At 43.6% G+C, this 25,150-nt stretch overlaps 1 protein-coding gene across 4 annotated transcripts in view; it reads left to right on the forward strand.

Moving 5' to 3' along the window:
- LOC114267973 (quillaic acid 3-O-glycosyltransferase CSL1) overlaps positions 1–25,150 on the forward strand; it is a 40,391-nt gene that overhangs the window by 5,803 nt on the left and 9,438 nt on the right. For 3 of the 4 annotated variants that reach the window (XM_082877642.1, XM_082877644.1, XM_082877643.1), the window contains 3 exons: positions 15,253–15,465; positions 15,597–15,696; positions 16,373–16,545. In XM_082877642.1, the coding sequence (XP_082733768.1) occupies positions 15,253–15,465; positions 15,597–15,696; positions 16,373–16,545 (486 nt within the window). The remainder of the gene's footprint in view (positions 1–15,252; positions 15,466–15,596; positions 15,697–16,372; positions 16,546–25,150) is intronic. The other variant, XM_082877645.1, reaches the window with a different exon arrangement.

Genomic DNA, 25,150 nt, shown 5'->3' on the forward strand with positions numbered 1-25,150 from the left:
ATCATCATATTTCGAGTCACAAAATAAATCATCACATTTATAATGATGAAAATAATATTACACAAAATAGTATTTTACATCACAAAATCATCAACTTACAGTCTACCCTCATTTTCATCATCCATTTACAATTTCATCAATATCCAGATTTGGAGAATTTCATATGAAGAACTTCAATCATATACACAAATTCATATATATATATATATATATATATATTTGTGATCTTCATATTTGTGATCAGCTACAACATTGTCTTTTCAATTTGTTAAACATATCCAAAACTTTATTTCAGTGCCAGACCCTAACTAAATCAAGAAAATAAAAACCCAACATAAAAATCACCAATCTCAATAAACCACAAAATTAAAGAACTAAAACATACCCAGATAAGGAAACACAAAACCCCAGCAAAAACAAGTCAAAATTGAAGGACTAAAACAAACCCATATAGAGATTTGAGAACCAAACCAAGAAAACAAAAACCCAAAAACCAAACAGATTAGAAACCCACCTCATAGAAGCTATAGACATGAATAGCCACAGGGGGGGTCCTCTGTCCTCTAGACCATTCAATATCAACGGAGACATTTGAGACAACTGTTCTTCTTCGTCATCGTTTTCTTCTTCTTCTTTTTCAACAACTGTTGAGAAGGAGGAGGAGGGGCAAGGAAGGCGGCGACACCGTGGAGTCGGCGGCTGATGGTCTGGCCAAGGATGGAGAGGTCCTCTTTGACGCCGACGGTAGGGCTGTGATCGTCTGAGGAAGGCGTAGAGGGTTGTGATGGAGAAGAGGGGTTTTGATTGTTGGATTTGAAGGGGTTGTCATCACTGTAAATCATCACATTTCTCTCTCTCTCTCTCTCCTCTCGTCTCGTCTCCTCTCCTCCAACAAAGTCATTTCTGAGATGATTTTTGTAAATTATCATATTTCCTAAATTATCACAAAATATATTAGTTTCATCACATTTCCTAAATTATATTATCATCACTGTAAATTGATGAACTTACAATTTCACATCACAAAATAATATTACACATTTCCCAAATCATTACATTTCTAGATCTAGATATTTATGATGAAGATGAGGGTATACTTTGGAAATTAATGATGAAAATAAGGGCATTTTAGTCATTTAATTCGGAGAACAATTTATATTTTCATGCCCATTTGTACATTAGGCGCATGTTATACACGGGCTGTTATGTTAGATGAAAATGCTGACTGTGCACTTCAATCCATTAACCACAGAGGGTTATATAGTGATATTCGAATGTCAGGGAATAATCCGTACACACCCCAAACTACAAGGGGGTAAAGCAAAGTTTGCTCTTTAATAATTAAAACATAAGTCCTACTATATAAGCGCTAAACTTGAACTACACATTATCTTTTTAGCAATAAATAGTTGTATGAAAGTAACATTGAAATGTAATGTCCAAAAAAAAAATAATAAAAAAAATAAAAAAATAAAAAAGTAAAAAAGTTAGGTTAAAAATTATGCTTACCTCTTGTGAAGTTTTCACTAAAGATAAAAAATCAAAAATAGTATAATTTTTTTTGTCACTTTTTTTTTTTAATTTTTAATTTTTCTTGTTCGTCTAGTCGAATAGATTCAAAATAGTTTATACTATTTCATCAAAATTTTGACGCAACACTCATATGGGTGTGAATCCACACTCATGTGAGTGTTTGGTAGAAATTTTGATAAAAAATTTGAAGTCGGTAACATTTTTGTTTATTGAGGCATGACATCATTTTTAATACGTCAGACATTCTTTAAAATTATAAATGCTATCTTTATTTTGAAATTTTTTCTATGAAACTGAAATTTCTTTATAAATAGCTGAAAATTTCTCTATAAGTAGAATTTTATCTGTGAAAATATTGAGAGATCTTAACTATTATGAAAAATGTTATATGTTCTATCTTATAAAATCTTAATATTGAGGATCTTAAATTAAAAATCCCAAATTGTTATTACCTACTCAATGAAAGGTGAAATTGGCTTTTACGAGCACCTCCACCTAATACTTCAAATTTGACTTGACACTCTACCAATTATATTTTGGAATCAAGCATGAACTTCACCTGATGTGCCAAAAGTTGACATGACTTTTGGTATCATCTCTTTATGCCAATTTTGACATGAAGACTCCTTAATGCCTTTTCATTTCTTTTCATTTTCTTTTCTTTTGTCTTCAAATAAAAGCAGCCAATGGTACAGTTTGGAAAAAAAATGAGGTTGCCAAAGAGTTCAAATTTTAAAGATGATGTAATAATAGATTCTATATATGGAGTGGATAGCTTTCATGTCAAATTGACATGTCAAATTGCCATCTAAACTTTCAAAAAAATTTAACATGTCAAAACTTGAAAATTTAAGTGAAAATGCTGTAAGATAGCGATTTGTCACGCCTCTCATCAGTTTTATGGATTAATTTTTTAATTATTTTTGGTTCTTTGATTTCTTAATCCATGATTGTAATTGTTTTATTTTTTGGTGATAGTTCAATGGGAAACACTACGGTACACACCCCTCAAGGTGTGTACCGTATGTACCTTATAATTAATATATATATATATATATATAATTTCATATTTTTTGAGTCATAATTAAAAAATATATCATAACTAAATACAGCATAAGGTGTAACTAAAGATCTCATGAGTCATGACATGGGTAAACCCATAAAGATTACCATCCACCATTTAGGACCCAATACATAACTCAAATGCTAAAGCCCAGCATTGCTGAAGCCCCACGTAGCAGTAAGAACCAATGACATCAAGACACATGGCAAGAGAAGGACAAGCCATATAAGCAGACAAAGATCTGCAAAGTTATTGCCACTGCACATCACCATTAATGAGGCCGCTTACAGCATTTATGGCGATAACCCCTCTCCGTCGGGACAGAACGCCTTCGCCATGAACAAGGTAAGTTAGAGCATAGACTTTCGGCTAAGGTGACAGGTCGGAAGGGACAACGAAATGATTACCAGATGATATAAGCAGACGTCAAAGACAAGAAGAAGGTTAAGCTTAAATCTCTAATCTATCTCTACATACCGCATCTCTTTCTAACTTGCTCATCGGAGGGTTCGCTGGGGGACTCCCCGTTCCTCGTTGAACTCTTGTGCAGGTTCCTTTGTGGGCTTGGTCACTCAGACACCGGTTTGGGAAGCGTGGATCAGTCCGACCCATTCCGTTTGGAACCCGCAGTATCATCAGTGGCGCCGTCTGTAGGAAAATTCTTGTTCCGCGCGCCAGTTGTGCTCATTGTCGCCGGAGACCCCCTCCTCATAACCCCCTCCTACCACCTGTGAGGGTGGATGGTCACAACTAAATCCATGGCTTCTTACCCCAATGTTGCCGATCATCAAGCCGACCCTCCCAATCCAAATAACCCACCACAGTATTTCACCGAGCTCACCAACAGCATTAACCGCTTGGCCGAGCAAAACCAAGCCCTAATTAATGCTCTACTCCAAAGAAACCTTCCTATGCCTCCTCCACCACCTCCAGATATCCCACCCAACCAAGAACGAGCCCCGAGCTATATTATCCAGCAGCCTAATCCACCCAACTTGAAAGGCTTGCAACCCTCTCCTCCAGGCATAAACCTGCCACCCTAAGGCCCACATCTATCGATCCCGGTACCAACCCTTGAAGGAGAGGCCAGCAGCGTCCAGTCCCCACTGCCTTCCGGTGCTAACAACATTCCTCTCTAGGACGCGGAACTCCAAACCATGACGCTCCAACTCTAAGGGGTCATGCAAAACATACAACATAAACCATCTATCACAGCCAACTCCCCATTTGTTGCCTCCATCAGGGACAAACCTCTACCTCCTAAGTTCAAAATGCCCACGATCGACTCTTTTGACGGTACAACAGACCCAGTCGATCACTTGGAGACCTACAGAACCCTCATGATTCTCCATGCATTTCCCGATGAAATCATGTGTCGGGCATTTCCCTGTGGCACTCAAAGGGTCGGCTCGACTCTGGTTTAGTCAACTGCCAGCAGACTCTGTCTCTATTTTCCAGTACCTCAGTGACTTCTTTCTCAGCCATTTCATTGGAGCCCAACGCCAGCGGCGTCCGGCAATCCAGCTCCTCAACATCCGTCAGTCTGAGTGGGAGTCGCTCCACAGCTTTGTCACCCGCTTCAACATCGAAGCCCTACAGGTGGCAGAAAATGATGACAAGGTCATCCTCACTGCATTCATGGCCAGCCTGCGATCATCTGATTTCCTTTTCTCCCTCTCAAAAAATCCCCCGACCTCCATGGCAACCCTTCTCTCCAAAGCCCAAAAATACATGAACGCAGAAGATTCCCTCACCGTTCGCCAAGACCCTACAGCCAAAAACCCGACCCCCAGAGAGAAGAAAAAGGACTCAGAAACCAGAAACACCCAGTACAATAACCAAATACCTCAGTATACCGACCGACCCCCCCGAGCCGATCAGTCGGCACCAGCCCGACCGCCCAGCCGATTCGAATCGTACACACCCCTTAATTCCCCCATGGAACAAGTTCTCAATCAGATCCAATGAGACTACCCCCCTAAAATGGCCCTAACCATCACGGTCTTCTTCCAATCAGCGAGACCAGTCCAAATATTGCCGTTTCCACCAGGACCACGGTCATAATACCGAGGAGTGTGTTAACCTCAAAGATCAGGTCGAGGGCTTGATACGTCAGGGACGTCTCAGTCGGTTCACAGAAACCTGCCCTCAGTAAAGGCAAAGGACTGAACCCATCAGAAACAACCGCCGGCGCACTCCTCCCCGACAACCAGTACAACCTAACCCTGGCCATGATCACCCTCCACAGCAACCTCGAGCACAAGGTAACCCTGCCCCCCTTGTCGGAGAAATCAGAGTCATAGCCAACGGGCTTGCTTGTGAAGGTCCAACCCGCTCGGCTCAGCGGGCAGAGCTCAGAAAAATAAGACAGGGCTCAGACAAAGAAGTTGCCACATTAGACTGCCCTCCCAAACAGCCCAAGCAGTGGATGGAGCCCATCACCTTTACGGAAGCCGACTGCACAGGCATCCGTTACCCCTGTGACGACCCCCTCATCATTTCTACCCTTCTCTCCAATTACAAAGTCATACGGGTCCTCGTCGACAATGGCAGTTCTTCAGACATCATCTTTCTAAATGCCTTCCGCCAGCTCAAGATCGGGGAAAAAAGTCTGTCTCCTCTCCGAACCCCGTTAGTCGGTTTCACTGGAGATCAGGTGACCTCCATCGGCTCCATTGATCTTCCTATCACAATCAGCGAATACCTGCGGCAGACCACAAAGTTACTTACCTTCCTTGTTGTCGATTGCCCCTCTACTTACAATATCATCCTTGGCCGCACCGCCTTAAATGCCTTCCAAGCTATCACATCCACTTTCCATCTTGCCATCAAGTTCCCCACCGATCTTGGAGTCGGCACAGTGAGGGGAGAGCAGACCGTGGCCAGAGAGTGTTATGTTGCCTCACTTAAAGAAGTCAAGCTTAAGGAGGCTATGATTATTGAAGGACTCGACGTCAGAGATGAGGACGAACTGGTCAGAGAGGAACCAGTCAAAAAGCTCGTCGAGGTCCTCATCGATCCCACCAACCCGGCAAAAACTGCCAAGATTGGCAGCCAACTATCCTCCCAGGCCAAGGCCGACCTCACCGCCCTCCTGATTTAGCACAACGACGTATTTGCCTAGACCCACTCCGACATGCCAGGTATTGACCCCTCCTTCATCATCCACTGTTTCAGCATTGAGCCCCATTTCCGACCCATCCACCAGAAGCAGCGCATCTTTCACCCGGAGCGCAATAACCTTATTGCTTCTGAAGTAGATAGTTTCTTGAGGCACAGTTTATCACAAATGTGGACTACCCCAGATGGCTGTCGAATGTGGTTCTGGTTCGTAAAAACAATGGTAAATGGCGGCTCTGTGTCGACTACTTCAACCTCAACCAAGCTTGCCCCAAAGACAGCTATCCTCTTCCTCGCATAGATCTGCTGGTTGACGCCACGGCCGGCCATCAAATGCTCAGTTTCATGGATGCCTTCTCTGGATACAATCAACTTCTGATGCACCCGTCTGACCAGGAATACACCTCCTTCATCATCGACCGGGGAACCTACCATTACTGTGTGATGCCGTTTGGGTTGAAAAATGCTGGAGCCACTTACCAACGGCTGGTCAATGCCGTCTTCTATCACCAGATAGGTCGGAACGCGGAAGTATATGTCGACGACATGCTAGTCAAGAGCAAGCTCTCCATTGATCATCTGGCCGACCTGCGAGAGACCTTTACCACCCTACGAAAGCACCAAATGAAGCTCAATCCAGAGAAATGCGCCTTCGGCGTAGGATCTGGAAAGTTCTTGGGTTTCATGGTTAGTCAGTGGAGCATCGAAGCTAACCCTGGAAAAATCAAGGCCTTAATTGAAATGCAGTTGCCCAAAACGGTTAAGGAGGTTCAGCGGCTTACTGGCCGAGTTGCCGCCCTCAACCGCTTCATTTCCCACGCAACGGACAAGTGCCTCCCCTTCTTTAAAGTTCTTCGACAAACTTTTGAGTGGACGGCAGAATCCGAAGAGGCCTTTCAGCAGTTAAAACAGTGCATGGCTAACCCCCCTATTTTCTCAGGCAATCACGGGCGAACCCCTCTTCCTCTATTTAGCCGTGTCAAACACCGCAGTTAGTGCAACACTCATCAGGGAAGAAAGCTGTCCAACGACCGGTCTACTACATCAGTCAGGCTCTCAGAGGCGCAGAACAAAATTACCCATTATTAGAAAAAATGTCATTGGCTTTGGTCACCGCCTCCAGATGACTCCGTTTTTACTTCCAAGCCCATTCCATAGTTGTCCTCACTAACCAACCATCGAAGAAGATCATGCAACAACCAGAGCTTTTCGGCAGACTTATGCAATGGTCGGTCGAGCTCAGCCAATTTGACATCTCCTACCGGCCTCGAACGGCGATTAAAGGGTAGGCTGTTGCCGATTTCATCCTGGAGTTCACTAATCCCACTCCAACCACAGCTCCTCCGCCCCCCGCCACCCCCTACCGAGCCAGAAGACCCCCACTCTTGGACCCTCAACGTCGACGGATCATCTCGCAAAGAAGGCAGTGGGGCTGGTCTCATCCTCACCGCCCCTGAGGGTGGTTATTTCAAATGTGCTCTCCGCTTCTTGTTCAACGCAAGCAATAATGAGGCTGAATATGAAGCATTGATAGCAGGTCTTCGCCTAACTAGAGACATTGGTGTCAGCCACATCTGGGTGTTCAGCGATTCCAAGCTCGTTGTCGGACAAATCACGGGGGAGTTCGATGCCAATGATGACACAATACGGGCTTATAGGGATATGACCCTCCCCCTTGCTCGCCTCTTCAATACTTTCCACATCAAGCACATTCCTCGGGCGGAGATGAGATGGCTCAATTAGCTTCCGCAGACCAGTCAGACCTCAGTTACGGTGTCCGCCCCGCTATTTCCCCAGACCAGCAGTAAGTCTACTTCCTCCAAAATGAACCTATTCCATGGGCGGCCGACATCTTTCTATTTTTGACAACGGGGGAACTGCCAGACGACAAATAGCAGGCCGACGAAGTCAGGGCCCAGTCGTCCAACTACATTCTTGTCAGCGGCCTCTTGTACAAACGTGGTTTCTCACGCCCATATCTACGATGCCTCAATCCAGCTCAAGCGACCTACGTAATGAAGGAAGTTCATGAGGGTATCTGTGGTAATCATTCGGGCGCCTGGGCCCTAGCCCACAAAATACTTCGCACTGGTTATTTCTGGCCTCCTCTCAACCAAGATGCAACAGACTTCGTGCTCAAATGTGATAAGTGTCAGCGTTTTGCCAACATCCCCCATGCTCCTTCTACAAAATTGATCACACCTTGCAGTTCCTACCCATTCGCTAAATAGGGGATTGACCTAGTTGGCCTATTACCCACTGGCCGAGGCCAAGCCAAATTTGCTATTGTCGCCATTGATTACTTCACTAAATGGGTGGAGGCAGAACCCCTTGCCACAATTACCAAGCGGAGCACAACCAGACTCATCTGGCAGTTGATTGTATACATATTTGGCATCCCTCAAGCCATCGTCTCTAACAACGGAAAACAATTCGATAATGCCAAGTTCAGAAAATTATGTGCAGAACTTCAAATCCAACCATGTTTCTCTTCCCCAGGTCATCCCTAAGCCAATGGCCAGGTTGAGGTTACCAACCGTTCTCTTCTTAAGATCATCAAAACTAAGCTGGAAGCTGCTAAGGGACTCTGGGCTGAGGAATTATCGAATGTACTCTGGGCCTACCGCACTACCGCTCGAACCCCCACTGGGGAGACCCCCTTTCGCTTAACATACGACGCTGAGGCGGTCATCCCAGTGGAAATCGGTCTGCTTACCCCAAGAATTCTACATCTGAATCCAGAACTAACTGAGGAGCTGCGTTGGGCAGACCTAGACCTAATCGAAGAGCTCTGAAAAACCACTGCTGTCAGACGAGCCTCATACCAACAGAAAATGAGAACACATTACAACCGCAAAGTCTGACCGAGGGAGTTCGCCGTGGGGGACCTTGTTTTGAGCGAAGTAACCCTTGCCACCAAAAATCCGGCTGAGGGCAAACTGGCAGCCAAGTGGGAAGGGCCTTACGTTGTTAAAGCCAGACCTCATCCGGGCACTTACCGACTTCAGGACATGGAAGGCTGAGACCTCCCCCATCCATGGAACGCCGAACACTTGAAGCGCTATTTTCAATAAAAGTTCAATTTTTGTATCAATCTTTTGCTGTATTTTCTTTGTGACACTCTACGCAGTTGAATGTTCTTATTCTCTTCTCATATGATGTAAATCTCTGATCAAATGGGCTACACTTTAATGACAACAAGCTTATATCTCAGTTATCTGTGTGGTCTTTCAATAATGCTTTGATTGCAGCCTCAGCCAGACTGAGCATAAAAAGCTTCAGCCAGACTGAGCACGAAAAGCTCAGCTAGATTGAGTTACTTAAAGCCTCAGCCAGACTAAGCATAACAAGCCTCAGCCAGACTGAACATAAATAACCTCAGCCAGACTGAGCATGAAGAGCTCAGCCAGACTGAGTTATTTAAAGCATCAGCCAGACTAAGCACGAAGAGCTCAGCCGGACTGAGTTATTTAGAGCCTCATCCAAACTGAGCATAAACAGCCTCAGCCAGACTGAGCACGAAGAGCTCAGCCAAACTGAGTTACTATAGCACTCAGCCAGACTGAGTCACTTAAAGCCTCAGCCGGGCAGAGCATGAAGAGCTCAGCCAGACTGAGTCACTTAAAGCCTCAGCCAGACTAAGCATGAGGAGCTCAGCCAGACTGAGTTACTTGAAGAATCAGTCAGACCGAGTTAATCATGGCTCAGCCAAACCGAGTTAATCTCAGCCAAGGCCATTCTGGCAAACTTCATGATTGTGGCATAGTTGCCATACTTAGTCAAATTCCAGGTCTCATTTATCAACACTCTTACAACGTGATTTAAAACTTCACTTTTTGGGACCCTTACAGTTCAACGTTTTCCAAGTCAGACTGACTCCTTGCTGGGTCGTGATTCACAACTTCACTCTGCATTGAGGTTTTCTTACATTTTAAACTTCACTCTGCATTGAGGTTTTCTTACATTTTAAACTTCGCTCTGCGTTCAGGTTTTCTTACATTTTAAACTTCACAATAATTTATACACAAGCCCTATGTACGTCACCACTTTTATTCCTTGCAGATCACCACTTTCAATACAGACAATAGCATAAAAACACAAACATCACTCATAATTTTATTCATTCACAAACTTATACATAAGTTTATTACAGAAATTCCAAAAAAAATAAAAAAAAAACCCAAACAACCAAAACTCTGAGTACAAATTTTGTTCACACCAATCATTCCTCTTCACTTGAGAGGAGGTCTTCTTCTTCAACACCCTTATCTAAGGGGGTCTGGGCCACATCGTCTTCGTCAATCTTTACACTGCTAAAGTCCAAGTCTGGGAACAGCTCTTCTTCTTTGCGTTTAAACATCTTTCAGCCACTGTTCCAGAACTCAGCCATCTCGTGTTTGTAGAAGTCCGACCGCTGGAAGCTTTGGATCATTTGTTCTACACTCCTACTCCCAACGGTCACCCCAGACGGGCTAGCCCCCCCAGACCCCTCTCTCGCCAAGTTGTTGGCGATCGTGGCGTCGACGGCCATCTGAAAGTCAGCAGACCCTTTGAACTGCTTTACTGCTGCGACGCATAAGTCGGGGTATGCTGCCCTTTCAGAGACTGCCTTGGCCTTTTCTTTCTCCAACTCCTTCTCCAACCCCGCCTTCTCTGCCGCTGCCCTGGCGCGCTCGTCTGCCAGATCCTTCTCCAACCCCGCGATCTTTAAATCTGCATCTTTTTTTTCTTTGATCGACTGGGCGCGCAGATCCTCATTACAAGTCATCGCCTCATCCCATCGTTCGTTGGCGACGGTGCAGGCTTTCTGGGCCTCTTCTAGCCTCTTCTGCTCGCCAACCAGCTGGAACTCGAGCGACACCACTTTGCGGCGTTCGTCCTCCAGCTCTAACTTGGCCGCGAGCAGCTCAGCATGGGCACGATCGGCAACATTACTCTGCACCATCGCCAACACCCCCATCTTCTTCGCCTTCTGAGCCTCCTTTAATTCCCTGGCACACGCACTCCGCACAGCCTTCCTCCATCCTATGCTCTCTTCCTTGAAATTTTCAAGCTGGGCCTCCACCTGCCCCAACTTTTCCCTCTCCTTCCTCACTTCGCCCTTCGCTGCCGCCTCCTTGTTCAACAGGGCTCCTGCCAAGGTAGTCGCCTCCATCTGGGCAGAGCATAATCCCCTTAGCAGCTCAGCCTCAGTAAAACCAGCCACCGAGTGCACAGCTGCGTTTTCCATTACCCCCAAGTACCCCCAAGAGGCGATCTGCAGCCATTCTGGCTTCTCTCCCTTCTCATTTCACTCGCCCGGACATCGCTGGGACGTGGTAGAAAGCGGTCTTCAACCCAGCCTTCTCTCATTCTCCTTGGGGCGCAAGACCCTCCTTAGGCTGTGGCTCTGCCGTCTGCTCAGCGCCGATCGCCCCATTTTCCATTTGTTCTTCAGGGCCAGTCGCCCCAATCTCCACCCCCTTCGCTGCTTCCCCCAACCCCACTTCGGGGGTCTCCTCCATCGTCACATCCTTCCTCCTTTTCAAGGTGGGCTCCCCCTCACTCTCCCTCACTCTCTTCTTCTTCTTTAAAGTCTCTATCTCCTTTTTGTTCTTCTCCTTCAAAGGATTCACTAGGGGCGGTCGCGGCTCAAAGCCTCTCAGATCCTTCCCCCCCAGCGGCTTTGGGCGCGGTTGGATTCGCGCTCTCGCGATCGGCTTTGGAGCGGGCCCCAGCTGTGTCTCCTTGTATTTGTTCGCTCGGGCGAACAACCTCCTTTCCTCCTCCTCCTCCGCCTTTCGTTGCCTCTCCAACTCCTCCCTTGCTAGATCCTCCCCCAACGGTTACGGCCCCAAGTTCACGGCAAACACCGTTGAAGGCAGGACCAGCTCGTCCCACCTCACTCCCTTTTCTTCTCTTCATTCCCTAACCCTCTGCACTCGATCTTCCGCCGCCTTGTGCAACCTAGGCTCGACCGATTTGGTGGGCTCCTTCCACGTTGTGTAAACTCCCGCCCCACCGTTCCCTGTCACAAAAAACCATCTCGGCCTCCACCCTTTCACCGACGATGGAAGACCTGCCACCAGACCTCGCCCCGCCACTTCTTGCAGCGTCACCCAAGTCTCTTGCTGACCGGAGGCCTTGTAGCACGAGAAGAACTTGTCTACTGTCATGGCCGTCCCCCCGGTCGCTTGGTGCCAGGAACTCGCGCATGCTATCAGTATTTTCTAGGCGTTCGACATCAATTGCCCTGGCGCCACTTCCAGCTTATTTAGCACGTCCACCACGACCTGAGGGAGGGGTAACCTTAACCTCCCTCGCAATGCTTCTTCGTAAAGGCTGAATTCGTCTGGCCGCACATCTGACGCCCTCTCCTTGGATGCGGGCAGCCTCAACCCTACCTCCGCGGGAATTTGGTACTTCTTCCTTAGCCCCTCCGACTCCTCTGCTATCAATACAGATCTGTTCGGTTTGGTGTGCCAATGGTCTGGCTCCACCTGACTAATAGGTCTTGCGGCCAAAATCATTGTCCTGGGGCGAGCTCGCATAGCCTGACTTGCTCCCCCCCCTCCCTACGCTCCGTGCAATATTGTTCCGCCAAATCTACCGTATCGTCGTCGCCCAATGGATCAACCCTCGGTTGTTGCTTCCACTTGGGCCATCCCTCTTGTGTGTTAGCGAATAGCTTCAGATGTTGGTGCGAGATAGTCAACAAAATGTTGCAAAGGGGTATCACTCGACACAAAGGAGTTTACACTTAGAGTATTTTGGTTGTTTGTAAACAGGTATGTAAAATGGATAATACCAAAAGCCCAAGGCTTGCCTGTATTCCAAGGGTCACAATTAATTTTCGCCAGTTTGAAAATTTTCAACAATCTGCCAAAATTGTCTTTTCAACACCCTATAATGACCTATCGTTTCACTTTTTGCCAAAATGTCTAACCTTCCCCATCACAGGATTTTGCCACGTGTACGACCACGATTCACTACCCCCTTCTCCTACCCTGTCTTTTCCACTTCAAATCACCACGTGCCCCGCCGTCCCTCGAGCCCCGCGCACTGCTACTCCCCTTTTGCGATCGGCCCTCCTTATGGTCGGTCCCTCCTCTCGGCCACCCTTCGTGGCCGACCCTCCTCATGGTCGATCCCTCCACTTGGCCACCCTTCGCGGCCGGCCCTTCTCATGGTCGGTCCCTCCTCTAGGCCACCCTTCGCGGTCGGCTCTCCTCATGGTCGGTCCCCCCACTCGACCACCCTTAGCGGGCGGCCCTCCTCATGGTTGGTCCTTCCTCTCGGCCACCCTTCGCGGTCGGCTCTCCTCATGGTCAGTCCCCCCACTCGACCACCCTTCGTGGTCGGCTCTCCTCATGGTCGGTCCCTCCGCTAGGCCACCCTTCGCGGTCGGCCCTACTCATGGTCGGTCCATCCACTCGGCCAGCCTTCACGGTCGGCTCTCCTCATGGTTGGTCCCTCTACTCGGCCACCCTTCACGGTCGGCCCTCCTTATGGTCGATCACTCCCCTCGGTCGGCCTTCACCCTGTCGGCCTCTCACAACCCTCATTTTCTTCATTATTCCCTTCGTTGGACTAAAGCTGCACTTGGGAATGGGGAACTACTGGCATGGGTAAACCTATAAAGATTACAGCCCACCATTTAGGGCCCAATACATAACTTAAATGCTAAAGCCCAGCATTGCTGAAGCCCCACGTAGTAATAAGAACCAATAACATCAAGATACATGGCAAGAGAAGGACAAGCCACATAAGCAGACAAAGATCTGCAAAGTTATTGCCACTGCACATCACTATTAATGAGGCCCTTTACAGCATTTATGTTGATAACCCCTCTCCGTCGGGACAGAACGCCTTCACCATGAACAAGGTAAGCTAGAGCATAGACTTTCGGCTAAGGTAACAGGTCGGAAGGGACAACGAAATGATTACCAAAGGATATAAGCAGACGTCGAAGACAAGAAGAAAGTTAAGCTTTCTATCTCTAATCTATCTCTACATACCGCCTCTCTTTCTAACTTGCTCGTCGGAGGGTTCGCTGGGGGACTCCCCGTTCCCCGTTGAACTCTTGTGCAGGTTCCTCTGTGGGCTTGGTCACTCGGACACCGGTTTGGGAAGCGTGGATCAGTCCGACCCGTTCCGTCTGGAACCCGCAGTATCATTAAATCATAACTAAAATAATATCATAACTAAAGAAAAAATGACAGGGTGCATATGGTTTAACTCTTTAAAGAGTATGTATATTAGAATTTCCCTAGTTCAATATATAATTATTTTGTGAGATTGTCCTTTCTTAACATTTTTTAACTTCAAGTAAATTTTTTTTTAAAAACTTTTTGATGATTCTTAAAAAATAAAAAAATAAAAAAATTTGAGTCATTTTTTTTCTTCTAATTTTAAGATCATCAAATCACGACAGATTTAAGAAATAAATAAATTTGATATATTCTTTATAAAAAAAACACTAAAAATGAAAATAAACTTAACCGAAAGAAGTATCCATCCATGTATATATACATCAACAATATTAAGAATTCATACTTAAATATGTAAAAATTACTCCGAATTATTATCTTATGATTCAAATTTATTCTGCATATAGATCTTATACCATACAAATTTAATTTTCACTACACAACCATGCACCCAAAAAATTTTGGGTGTATAAATCTAGATTCTCAGACTTATTCTATACATAGGCCCTGTTTGGTAGGACATATTTTCAGTTTATTTCAGCTTTTAGCTTAATTTAAGCTATTTTGATGTATTTGGTTCAGCTTAACAATACAGCTTATAGCTTTTTATAAGTCAAAAATCAACTTATTCTTTAAGTGGGGCAGGAGAAGCTTAATTTATAAATAAAAAATCAACTTATGTTCATAACTATAAGCTATAAGCTGTTAAGCTATAAGTTATAATCACTTTCCCACAGCTCTATCAAACGGGGCCATATACATACTACAATGAGTCTCATCTAGGCATCCATCCATGTATGTATACATACTACACCATGTGCATGCTCGATGAAGTAATACAAAAATCAACCAGTTAAATGTAGGAATTTAGATGGTGAAAAAAAGAAAATTAAAAGAATTTCAAATTTCAAATTTCAAATTTCAAATCTAAATGAGAGAAAAATGTATAGGGATAATTTAAAAATGAAAAAGAAAATAATAGGACAAAGTTCACACCAAACTGAATTGCATACTTTGGCCCTGTTCGGGAAAGGTTTTTTTTTTTTTTTTTTTCTTCTAAAATTTACAAAAAAAAAAAAACAAAATAAGTTAAAATAGTCAATAAAATAAAATATTATATCAAACCCATAATCATTTCACTTTTTTTCTCACAAATATCATATCCAATCCAACTATAAAAAAATCAAACAATCTTTCCCGACATTAATATTTTAGCCTATTAAAATAATTAAAAATTAAAATAATCTATTAAAATAGTCAATTTCTCAAACGAGTTTGTATAATAGAATTGATAGATATACACATTGTACGTCAAGAATGACTCACATGAATTAATCATTGTTGCAGCTTCGAGTCTCAGCCATGATCAGCAATTCTCCATACATACTAGTTTTGGATTGTGACTTTTATTGCAATGACCCATCATCGGCTCGTCAAGCAATGTGTTTTCATCTTGATCCCAAAATGTCTCCTTCACTAGCTTTCGTTCAATTTCCTCAAAAATTTCACAACATTAGCAAGACTGACATCTATGACAGCCAATTGAGATCCGCATTCACGGTACATACATGATATATTATTGTCTGATTAAAAAAATCTTATCTTCAAGGACTTCATGATTATAAGATAATAATATAAGTGTTCTCTTTTTCTTTTTTTTGTGGCTGATTTGTTCAATTGAAAACCAACAGATACTATGGCAAGGTATGGATGGACTTGACGGACCATGTTTGTCTGGTACATGCGTTTACATAAAGAGAAAGGCACTTTACGGAAGTCTCATGAAAGAAGGTATGTTGTTAAGGGGATCAAAAATTGTATTGACCCAGAAAATTTGTCTTAGATTTTTATCTATGATGTGATTGTGTAGTGAAAATTAGATTAGTATAACTTGAGGTCTAATTATAGGGTGAATTTGAGCCATAGATTAATATTTCTCAATAAAATTGGGGATAAAATTTTTGAGTTTATATTTAATAGGATAATGTTAATTATAAAAATAGGATGAGGTGGCCTGTTTACATATATTCATTGAAAACCAAAGTCTTTACCCCAACTCCTTTCTGGTGGTTCATAATTGGATACACTTGACATTTTGTATTAGTTTTTTTTTTTTTTTTATTTAATTTAATTTTTTTTTAAAAAATTATTCTTCTAAGGATAAATTATGAATACATTGCTATGAGATTTGTTTAGAATATAAATTCCTTCTTATTTGATTAATTACAGATTCTCATCTATTGTAATTTGTCTATTAATTGGGCTAACAAAAATAAAAAGTAAAAAATAGCTCAACGCACATATTGTTTTCTTTCTTTGCATTGTATTGTATTGTATTTATTTATTTTTTTGTTGTTGCTGGATATTTAGAACATAAGAGCATGTGGCAAAACAACAACAAATCAATATTTAATATTTCTACATAATAGCTATTTAAATCACTAATTATTTTCTCATTAATTTTCAGATGTTGATATCATAAAACTTAAAGAGTCTTTCGGCTCTTCCAATGACTTCATCAAATCCCTTGGCCGACATTACAAGCTAAATCATGGCGACATTTGGAGTAAAATGTTGATCAAAGAAACCCAAATTTTAGCATCTTGTGCATATGAAAATCAAACCAAATGGGGCAAAGAGGCAAGTTCAACTTCTAAACAAACAAATTCTCTCCACATTTTCTACTTCCCAAAAGCTACAAAGTTAGAAAAGTGTCAAGAAAATTTTGTGCATGTTGTATGTTCAGAGTGTGATAATGAATCTTGTTCGCACATTTTATTTGTAGAAAAGATACTAACTAATCATTTTATAAGTTCATAAATGTGGATTATCATTGAGAAAAAATTGATTCGTTAATCATAATTGCATTAAATTTGTTTTTTATAAATAGATGGTAATCATGATTTTGAAAATAATTCATCTATTTTTTAAAATAAAAACATAATAAAATTATGTAATTATGATTATTGGATTAATTTGATTTTTAATAATTTACACATATAGGCTAATAAGATAAAGAATTTGGATAATCAAAGTATGGCCCTTATTAGACTCACAAACCCAAACTGCATGGATCAAGTCCCGTAAGATATTCGAGACAAACCCATTCGGGAAAAAAAAAATATATCAAACATGAATTGTATAGTATAGATTCAAACTTAGTGTGATATGTGATAAGAAAGACCAAAAATGTGGGGGCATATTTTTGTGAATGATAACACGTAGCCAAGGTGGCACCGAAGTGCCAGCCAAGGTGTCACGTGTCTTAGTCATGGTGCCGAAGTTGTCTCGGATAGGCTGAGGTTATTTTGCGGAGATACCGGAATTCGAGATGAACTGATAAGGGACAAGAGTCCTAGAATGGGGGAAGACCTCAGCCTGGATAAAGATAAGGCTCTTAGGGAGTTTATCTCTATCTGGCTGGGAGTCCAAGATGAGCATTGAGCAAGAGTCCATTGAAGCTAGGCTTCTACAGGGATCAGGTTAGTGCTGGCTATAAAAGTAAGGCACCCTCGTGGGTCTAAGGTACACATTTTGTATTATGTCTAGTGAGTTAAGCACTGATTGCTATCTTTGAGAGATAATTGAGTACTGACTTGATCGTCAGAGTGCCCCTAGGTAGACGAACCACCACCGGAGTCTTATCTTTCTGTGACAGGTTGTTTGGGCACAATCTATTCTGCCGGTGTTCTCCAGCTGAGTACCTTTTCGACAGTGTAGTCAGAAATTAACACACAATTTGGCATCGTTTGTGGGAAATGTAAGAAGAATAGATGGTCAACGACGGACAAAAAGAAAGAATTGGGGGCGACATCGCTAGTGGGAGTGGTAAAAACGCCAAACGTAACGTAGAGGAGGACAACTGCAACGAAGAACCTCGGGATAAGAGACGTACCGAAGAAAGCATGTCAGGACGGGTATTACAACGAAAACGACCTCTAGGTATGGAAAGATAGATGCTTGGGGAGGGACAACGATATGAAGAGGATGGCAAACAAATTGACAGACCTGCAATCGGTTGTCAATTTCATGATGCAGAATAACGTCATGCAACCACCGTTCTTATTAGAGGATGCGCTGATTCCAGCAGCCAAGAACGATGCCCAGAAAGGAGGGCAAAAAGCAATCCCCGCAGTCCCCAGCATGACAGGGCGAGGGAGCATTCTCATCGGCCTTCACGGGAGGTCGGGTGAAGAGAATCGATGAGAGGAGAGTCTCAGAAGACACATCGTGCCAAAAAAACCTACGCCAAAGAACATCGACATGTTCAAGGGAAGGAGCTTTGCTTTGACACGACGAATGGAGGGAGGTCCAAGAGGACTTACAACGACACCGGGAGCAGCGCACCAAAAAGGCTGAAATCCGTTGACAATCGAGTTCCCGGACGGACTAAGGAGGATTTGAGGGATTACCTTCAGAGGAAGTGACAGGATGCCGAGGTAACATCTCCGGTCAAGCAAGAACGCCGTTCTTGGTGGAATTGGACAAGTTTGAGGCCTAAAAAAGGTTTCACATGCTGAGATTCCAGATATACGACGGTAAGTCTGATCCTAATTTTCACGTCGGCTTGTATTTAAACTTAATGGCACTGTATACCGGGAACGAGCCGTTGCTTTGCAAGGTGTTCCCCTCATCCTTTGGGGAAATCGCATCAGACTGATTTCACAAGTTGCCGAAAAGAACTGTGAAAAGTTGGGAAGGCCTGGCCGAGATGTTTGTGGCCAGGTTTGTTACAAACAAACTATAGCCGTTGAGGGTAGACTCCCTGATGGCTTTGAGAATTGGTGAGGATAAAAGTCGCAGGGCTTATGCCAAGAGGTATTATGAGGTGTTTAACTGAATACTAGGATGCAACCAAGAGGTGGCGGTCGTATCTTTTTAGAACGGCCTGAACGATGACTGCCTGCTTCGAAAGTCATTAGCAAAGACATTGCCAAAAAGTATAGAGGAACTTATGGCCAGGATCGAGAAATATACGAGAGCAGAGGAAGATACGCCAGGGACAAAGGCGTCAAAGCAAGAGAAGAGGAACGACTCGCAGAAGCAAGGTCGAGGTAACACAAATTTTAATAGACAAGAAACATGACTAAGGGCTGCACAGGCAGTCACCACAGTGTTCCAGATCCCAGTTTATAAAGTCTTGGAGAGAATTAGGAACCAGCCTTACTATAGAGCACCAGAGAAGATCCCTAGCGAATTTATAGGAAGAAGCCTGGGGAAGCATTGTGCCTACCACAATGAGGACAGGCACCTGACTGAGGGGTGCAGAGACCTAAAGACACATTTGGAAGACCTTGTGAGACAAGGTCACTTAAGGGACCTAGTGAATGAGGCTAGAACAACAGAAGAACAAGCAAGGCTACCCCAGGCATCGGCAGCACCCCTCCACCAGCAGACGGACCTCGAGTGATCAATATAATTCACTCAAATGTCAATGAGAACAAGGCATGTGGGGAGACTTAGAGGGTAAAACACTTGCAGCATGTGTATTAGGTCCAGCAAAACAGGCCTAGGGTAGACGAGTGCCAGGGACCAATGGTGTCCTTTACTGAAGTCAACCTAGACATGGTGCACCATCCACATAGCGATGCTCTGGTGGTATCCTTGAAGATTGGAGAATGCTAGGTAAGGCATATTCTAATTGACCAAGGTAGCTCTTCTGACATCATGTATGTCAGATGTTATAAGGAGCTCGGCCTTCACCAAGATGATCTAGAACAATCTAACAGTCCAATGGTCGGCTTCAATGGAACGCCGACATGGCCATTGGGGGCAATAAATTTGGAGGTACGGGCAGGCACCAAGAAAGTGAGCATAGAGTTTACCATCATTGACACCCCCTCACCTTACAATGTTATCTTGGGAAGGCAGTGGTTGAACGCAATGAACGTTGTTCCCTCCACATTGCACCAACTATTACGGTTCCCAATAAAATAAGAAATTGAGGAGATCACAGGAGATCAAGTGCATGCGAAGAATTGTTCCATGGCAGCAATGAAATCCACCTACAACATACGAGAAGCAGACATAGTCGAAATTGAGGACAATGACATGGAAGTCCTGGATGACGTCAGCAAAGAACCAGTTGAGAAAAGTGAGAAAGCCCTGAAAAAGATTCTAGTCCAACAAGGGAATGAAGAGCGTTTCTTCATTCTCGGCTCAGGATTGGCCGAGGAGGAAGAAAGGGAGTTAGAAGCCTTCTTATGAGCAAACATTGAGGTATTTGCCTGGACACCATATGAGATGCCTAGCATTGACCCCGAGGTCACTTGCCATAGACTAAATGTGGACTGGTTGGCTAAACCTGTCATCTAACGATCTAACGAGCAAGGAGGCCAACGTTGATGCATACTGAGGCAGTAATAGATGATGTGGATAAACTGCTTGAGGCCAGAGCCATTCGAGAGGTAAACTACCTAACTTGGTTGTCAAACACAGTTGTCATGAAAAAGAAGAATGGGAAGTAGAGGGTCTGCGTGGACTTCACTAGCCTAAATAAGGCTTGTCCCAAAGATAGTTTGCCGCTCCCTAAAATCGATCAATTGGTGGATGCCACTTCAGGGCATGGAATGATGAGCTTCCTAGACGCATACAGGGGGTACCATCAGATAGCAATGTACCCCCATGATGAGGAGAAGACTGTGTTTATCACTCCAAAAGGGCTACAAAGTGATGCCCTTCGGGTTGAAAAATACAAGGTGACCAAGATGTTCAGACATCTAATTGGCAAAATAGTGGAAGTATACATTGATGACATGGTCGTGAAGACCAAAGAACCTGAGAATCATCTGGCCAACTTGAAGGTAGTCTTCAACATCCTTAGAACATATCGGCTCCGACTCAATGCTTCGAAATGCGCATTTGGAGTTGGGTCTAGTAAGTTACTAGGATACATGGTTACCAGAAGGGGCATTGAGGCAAGCCGCGATCAAATCAAGGCCATCCTGGACTTGAAGAGCCCAACATCAACAAAACAAGTGCAGAAGTTGACAGGAAAGGCCGCAACCCTAAATAGGTTCATAAGCAGAAATTCTGACAAATGCAAACCACTTTTTAGTTTAGTGAAGAAGGCCACTGATTTTTTGTGGACAGAGGATTGCGAAGTCCCCTTGACCAACTTAAAAGAATACCTGACTACAGCCCCAGTTCTCTCAAATCCAGTACCTGGAGAGGAGCTGTTGTTATACTTGGCAGTTTCGGAGCATGCAGTGAGTGTAGTAGTAATTAGAGAAGAGAAGGGAGAACAGAGGGCAGTTTATTGTGTGAGTAAAACCCTATCAGGCACAGAGACCAGGTATTTACCCCTGGAGAAATTGACATTGGCCTTGATAATGGCCTCCAAGAAGTTAAACCACTATTTCCAAGCCCACAAGATTGTGGTATTGACTGAGCATCTGTTGAAGTCCCTGCTACAACAAGGAGATCTGACAAGCAGGATAGCCAGGTGGGTAGTAGTATTGGGCTAATACAACCTAGAATTTAGGTCTAGAACAGCAATCAAAGGCCAGGTTCTGGCCGACTTCGTGGCCGAGTTCACGCCTGATGCCATCCCACGTTGGGCTTCGATAAGTCGCGGCTTAGGATGTCTAGGAGAACAAGGAGAGACCTAGTTGGGAATGATGCAAAAACCCCACAACAGAACTGAAGAAAGAAGAGAAACTCAAGCCCTGTGATATTTACATTGGCGACTCATTCTGCCTGTTTGTTGATGGGAGTTCAAACCGATAAGGAGTGGGGACAGGAGTAGTGCTAGTATCTCCAGATAGATGAATGTTAGAGCAATCAAATTGTTTGGAGTTCAAAGCCTCCAACAATGAAATAGAGTATGAAGCACTGATCGCAGGATTAAAGCTGGCAGTAGCAATGGAAGTCGATGAGGTTGTGGTCTTTTGTGACTCCCAGGTTATTGTGAACCAAGCAACAGGTGAGTATGTAGCCCATGATGAAAGAATGATAGCCTATGTTAAGGAGGTTGTTAGACTACTAGCCGTGTTTCAGGATTGCCGATTACAGCAGGTTAGCCGAGATGACAACAGCCATGCCGATGCCTTGGCTAACCTAGCTAGTGCAATGAAATCAGGGGAGGCAAGGACAATAATGGTTGACTATTTGTCAGGCCCAAGTGTAGAACCACTGATCACAGAGTACGAAGTAATGTGTGTGGAGATGGGACCAAGTTGGATGGATGTAATAGTAATATTCCTTAGAGATGGGAAGCTACCAAATAATCGCAAAAGAAGCACACAAGACTAGGCTGAAGTCGGCGAGGTTCAGTCTGATAGCAGAAGGACATCTCTACAGAAGGTCTTTTATTGGTCCATTTTTGAGATGTGTGCATCCTTCACAAGTTGAAGACTTCTTGTATGAAATACACAAATGAGTATGTGAAAGCCACGCTAGGGGCAGGTCACTTGCTCATAGGGCCATTACTCAAGGGTATTGGTGGCCCTACATACAGAAAGATACTGAAGCCTATGTCAGAAAGTGTGAAAAGTGTCAAAGGTTCACACCTTTGATACATCAACCAGCAGCAGATTTAAACTCAGTGTCCAGTCCTTGGCCATTTGCCCAGTGGGGCATGGATCTTGTTGGGCAACTACCTCAAGCGACTGGACAAAGGAAGTTCATGCTGGTAGCAACTGACTATTTCACAAAATGGGTAGAAGCTGAACCCCTCGCGAAGATTCGAGATATTGATGTGAAGAACTTCATATGGAAGAACATCATCACCAGGTTTGGGATCCCAAGGGCAATAATAGCAGACAATGGCACACAGTTTGACAGTAAGCTAATCAAAAGCTTCTGTGCAAAATACAAAATCAAGAATTATTACTCTACTCCAAGCTTCCCTCAGAGTAATGGTTAAGCAGAAGCATCCAATAAAATAATCCTAGATGGGATCAAGAAGAGGCTGGAAGCAGCAAAGGGAAAGTGGGTGGATGAGTTGCCTAATGTACTCTCGGCATATTAGACAACGCAGAGAAGATCAACTGGGGAATCCCCATTTGTCATGGCTTATAGCACCGAAGCAGTCATCCCACTAAAAGTCGGCATCCCAGGGATCAGAACCTATGGAGTAGAGAATGGGACTAATGAGGCATTCCTTGCTCGAGACCTGGACCTGTTGAAAGAAAGAAGGGAAAGAGCAGCAATTCGGCTGGGGGCATACCAGCAACAACTTGCTAGGGCTTACAACAAGAAGGTTAACCCAAGAGAATTCAAAGTTGGGGACTTTGTGCTGGGGAAAGTGGTCGACAACAAGAAGGATCTCAGAGAAGGCAAACTAGGCCCAAATTGGGAAGGACCTTATAGAATTATCTCGGTCGCCAGCAATGGGGCATATCGGCTTGGAGACAGCGAAGGCAAAGAATTGCCAAGACCTTGGAACACTTGCAACTTAACGTTTTTCTATCATTAAACTATTTTGTTTTCTCAAAATTTATGTCATAACTTTTTTAGCCGAGGTAGTAATAAAAAAAATTTAGCTTAATTTTTTAAAGAATTTGAAAATTTGTGTGATTAATCCTTTGGCGATGTTTCTGATAGAAACATGACAAATAGCTTAGACTTATTATATGGCAGAGTTGAATTATACTTGCATATAATAGAGTTGAACTAAGTTGACGATGTTTCTAAGAGAAACATGACAAATAACTTAGACTTATTATATGGTAAAGTTGAATTATACTTACATATAATAGAGTTGAATTAAATTGGCGATGTTTCTAAGAGAAACATGACGAATAACGTAGACTTATTATGTGGCAGAGTTGAATTATACTTACATATAATAGAGTTGAACTAAGATTGGTGATATTTCTAAGTGAAACATGATGAATAAATTAGACTCATTATTTGGCCGAGTTGAAATTATACTTGCATATAATGGAGTTGAACTAAGACTTGCCATGTCGGCAGAATCAAACTCAGATTGGAACTAAGTGCATTTCAGTAAGATTAATAGAGAAACTAAGGTTGAGAACATCGGCTAGTCTTTGTTTGAATCTAACTTCAGCAACAAGATCATAGGCACATGCTTAATGTAAACATAAGTGAAACTTAAGTTCACATTAGGGGGCAGAGAGCTGGAGAATGATGAATAAAGTTTAAAGTGCTTAGGAGTTGGAATTTTATCGAAAAATTTACAAGTTAGAGTTGGCTTAACACTTGTTGAAATTTCCAGAGAAATTTACAAGTTGAAGTTAAGCCGAGGTAATATTGCAAGAAGTACATACGTACTTGCTGAGATAACCAGGTTGCCAAACTTGGGGAGTATAAAAGACAAAAGTCTTGATAAGTAAGAGTAAAGTGGCAAGTTTAAAACAACACTTGTGAAAATATGTTTACAATGTTTTCAAGTGTTAAGTCGAGGCCGAGATAAAAAATTATGAAGTTATGTCCGAGGTATTGTACTCTGAAGAGGTTATATAGATAAACGTATACTTTGAAGACATGCAAAATTATTCTAAGTATGGAATGGTAAACATACATATGAGAAAGAAGGCATTCAAACACTTAGAAGAAAGGAGGAAACATGCATTCAAAAGACAAACTTGTTCAGAGTACAAAAAGGGCACATCAACCAAACAAAAGCTAACATCGTTCAAAAAACAAAAAGTACAAAGTACAGAGGTAAAAGCTTATAGCTAGACTAGTCGGCGTCAGTGGCAGGATGTGTCTTGGCCTCAGAAGACAACTGTGAAATCTTCTCGGCAACCTTCTTAGCCTCGTGCTCGGCGTCAATTTCTTGAAGAGTTTGATCGAGGCTCTTTTCGGCAATAGGCACCTCGGACGTAGTCTTTTTGGGGGAGGCACTTTTTGAGACCTCGTCGTTCTCATCCTGAGTCAAGTCTAGGACTTGTTCATTCAGAGTTGGGGACTTGGCCCCAGCAGAACTCTCAACATCAATTGCCATCTCGGCCCCTTCATCTTTTTCTTCTACTTCGTCTTCCTCTTCTCCTTCTTTCTCCCCAGCCTTAGCCTCAGATCACGAAGGAGAGAATCCTTGGGGACAGCTAACTCTTTCAGAGAAGCCATCCAACCAAGGGTGTAACCCTTGTTACATGCTTGTCTGACTTGTTTTTTGTACTCCTCGCGGACGTCGACTGCCCCCTCGGTATAAGCCTTCTCATCCGCCGCTTTGATTTCAACCTGTTTTGTGGCCAAGGCACTTCGGAGCTCTGCTTGAGCTTCGACAGTTTTTGCTTCGGCCTCTTTTATTTCAGCTTTGAGAACCTCAGCCACA

This window comes from Camellia sinensis, chromosome 7 (assembly GCF_055761805.1).
Source record: "Camellia sinensis isolate YWXY chromosome 7, ASM5576180v1, whole genome shotgun sequence".
NCBI classification, from domain to species: domain Eukaryota; kingdom Viridiplantae; phylum Streptophyta; class Magnoliopsida; order Ericales; family Theaceae; genus Camellia; species Camellia sinensis.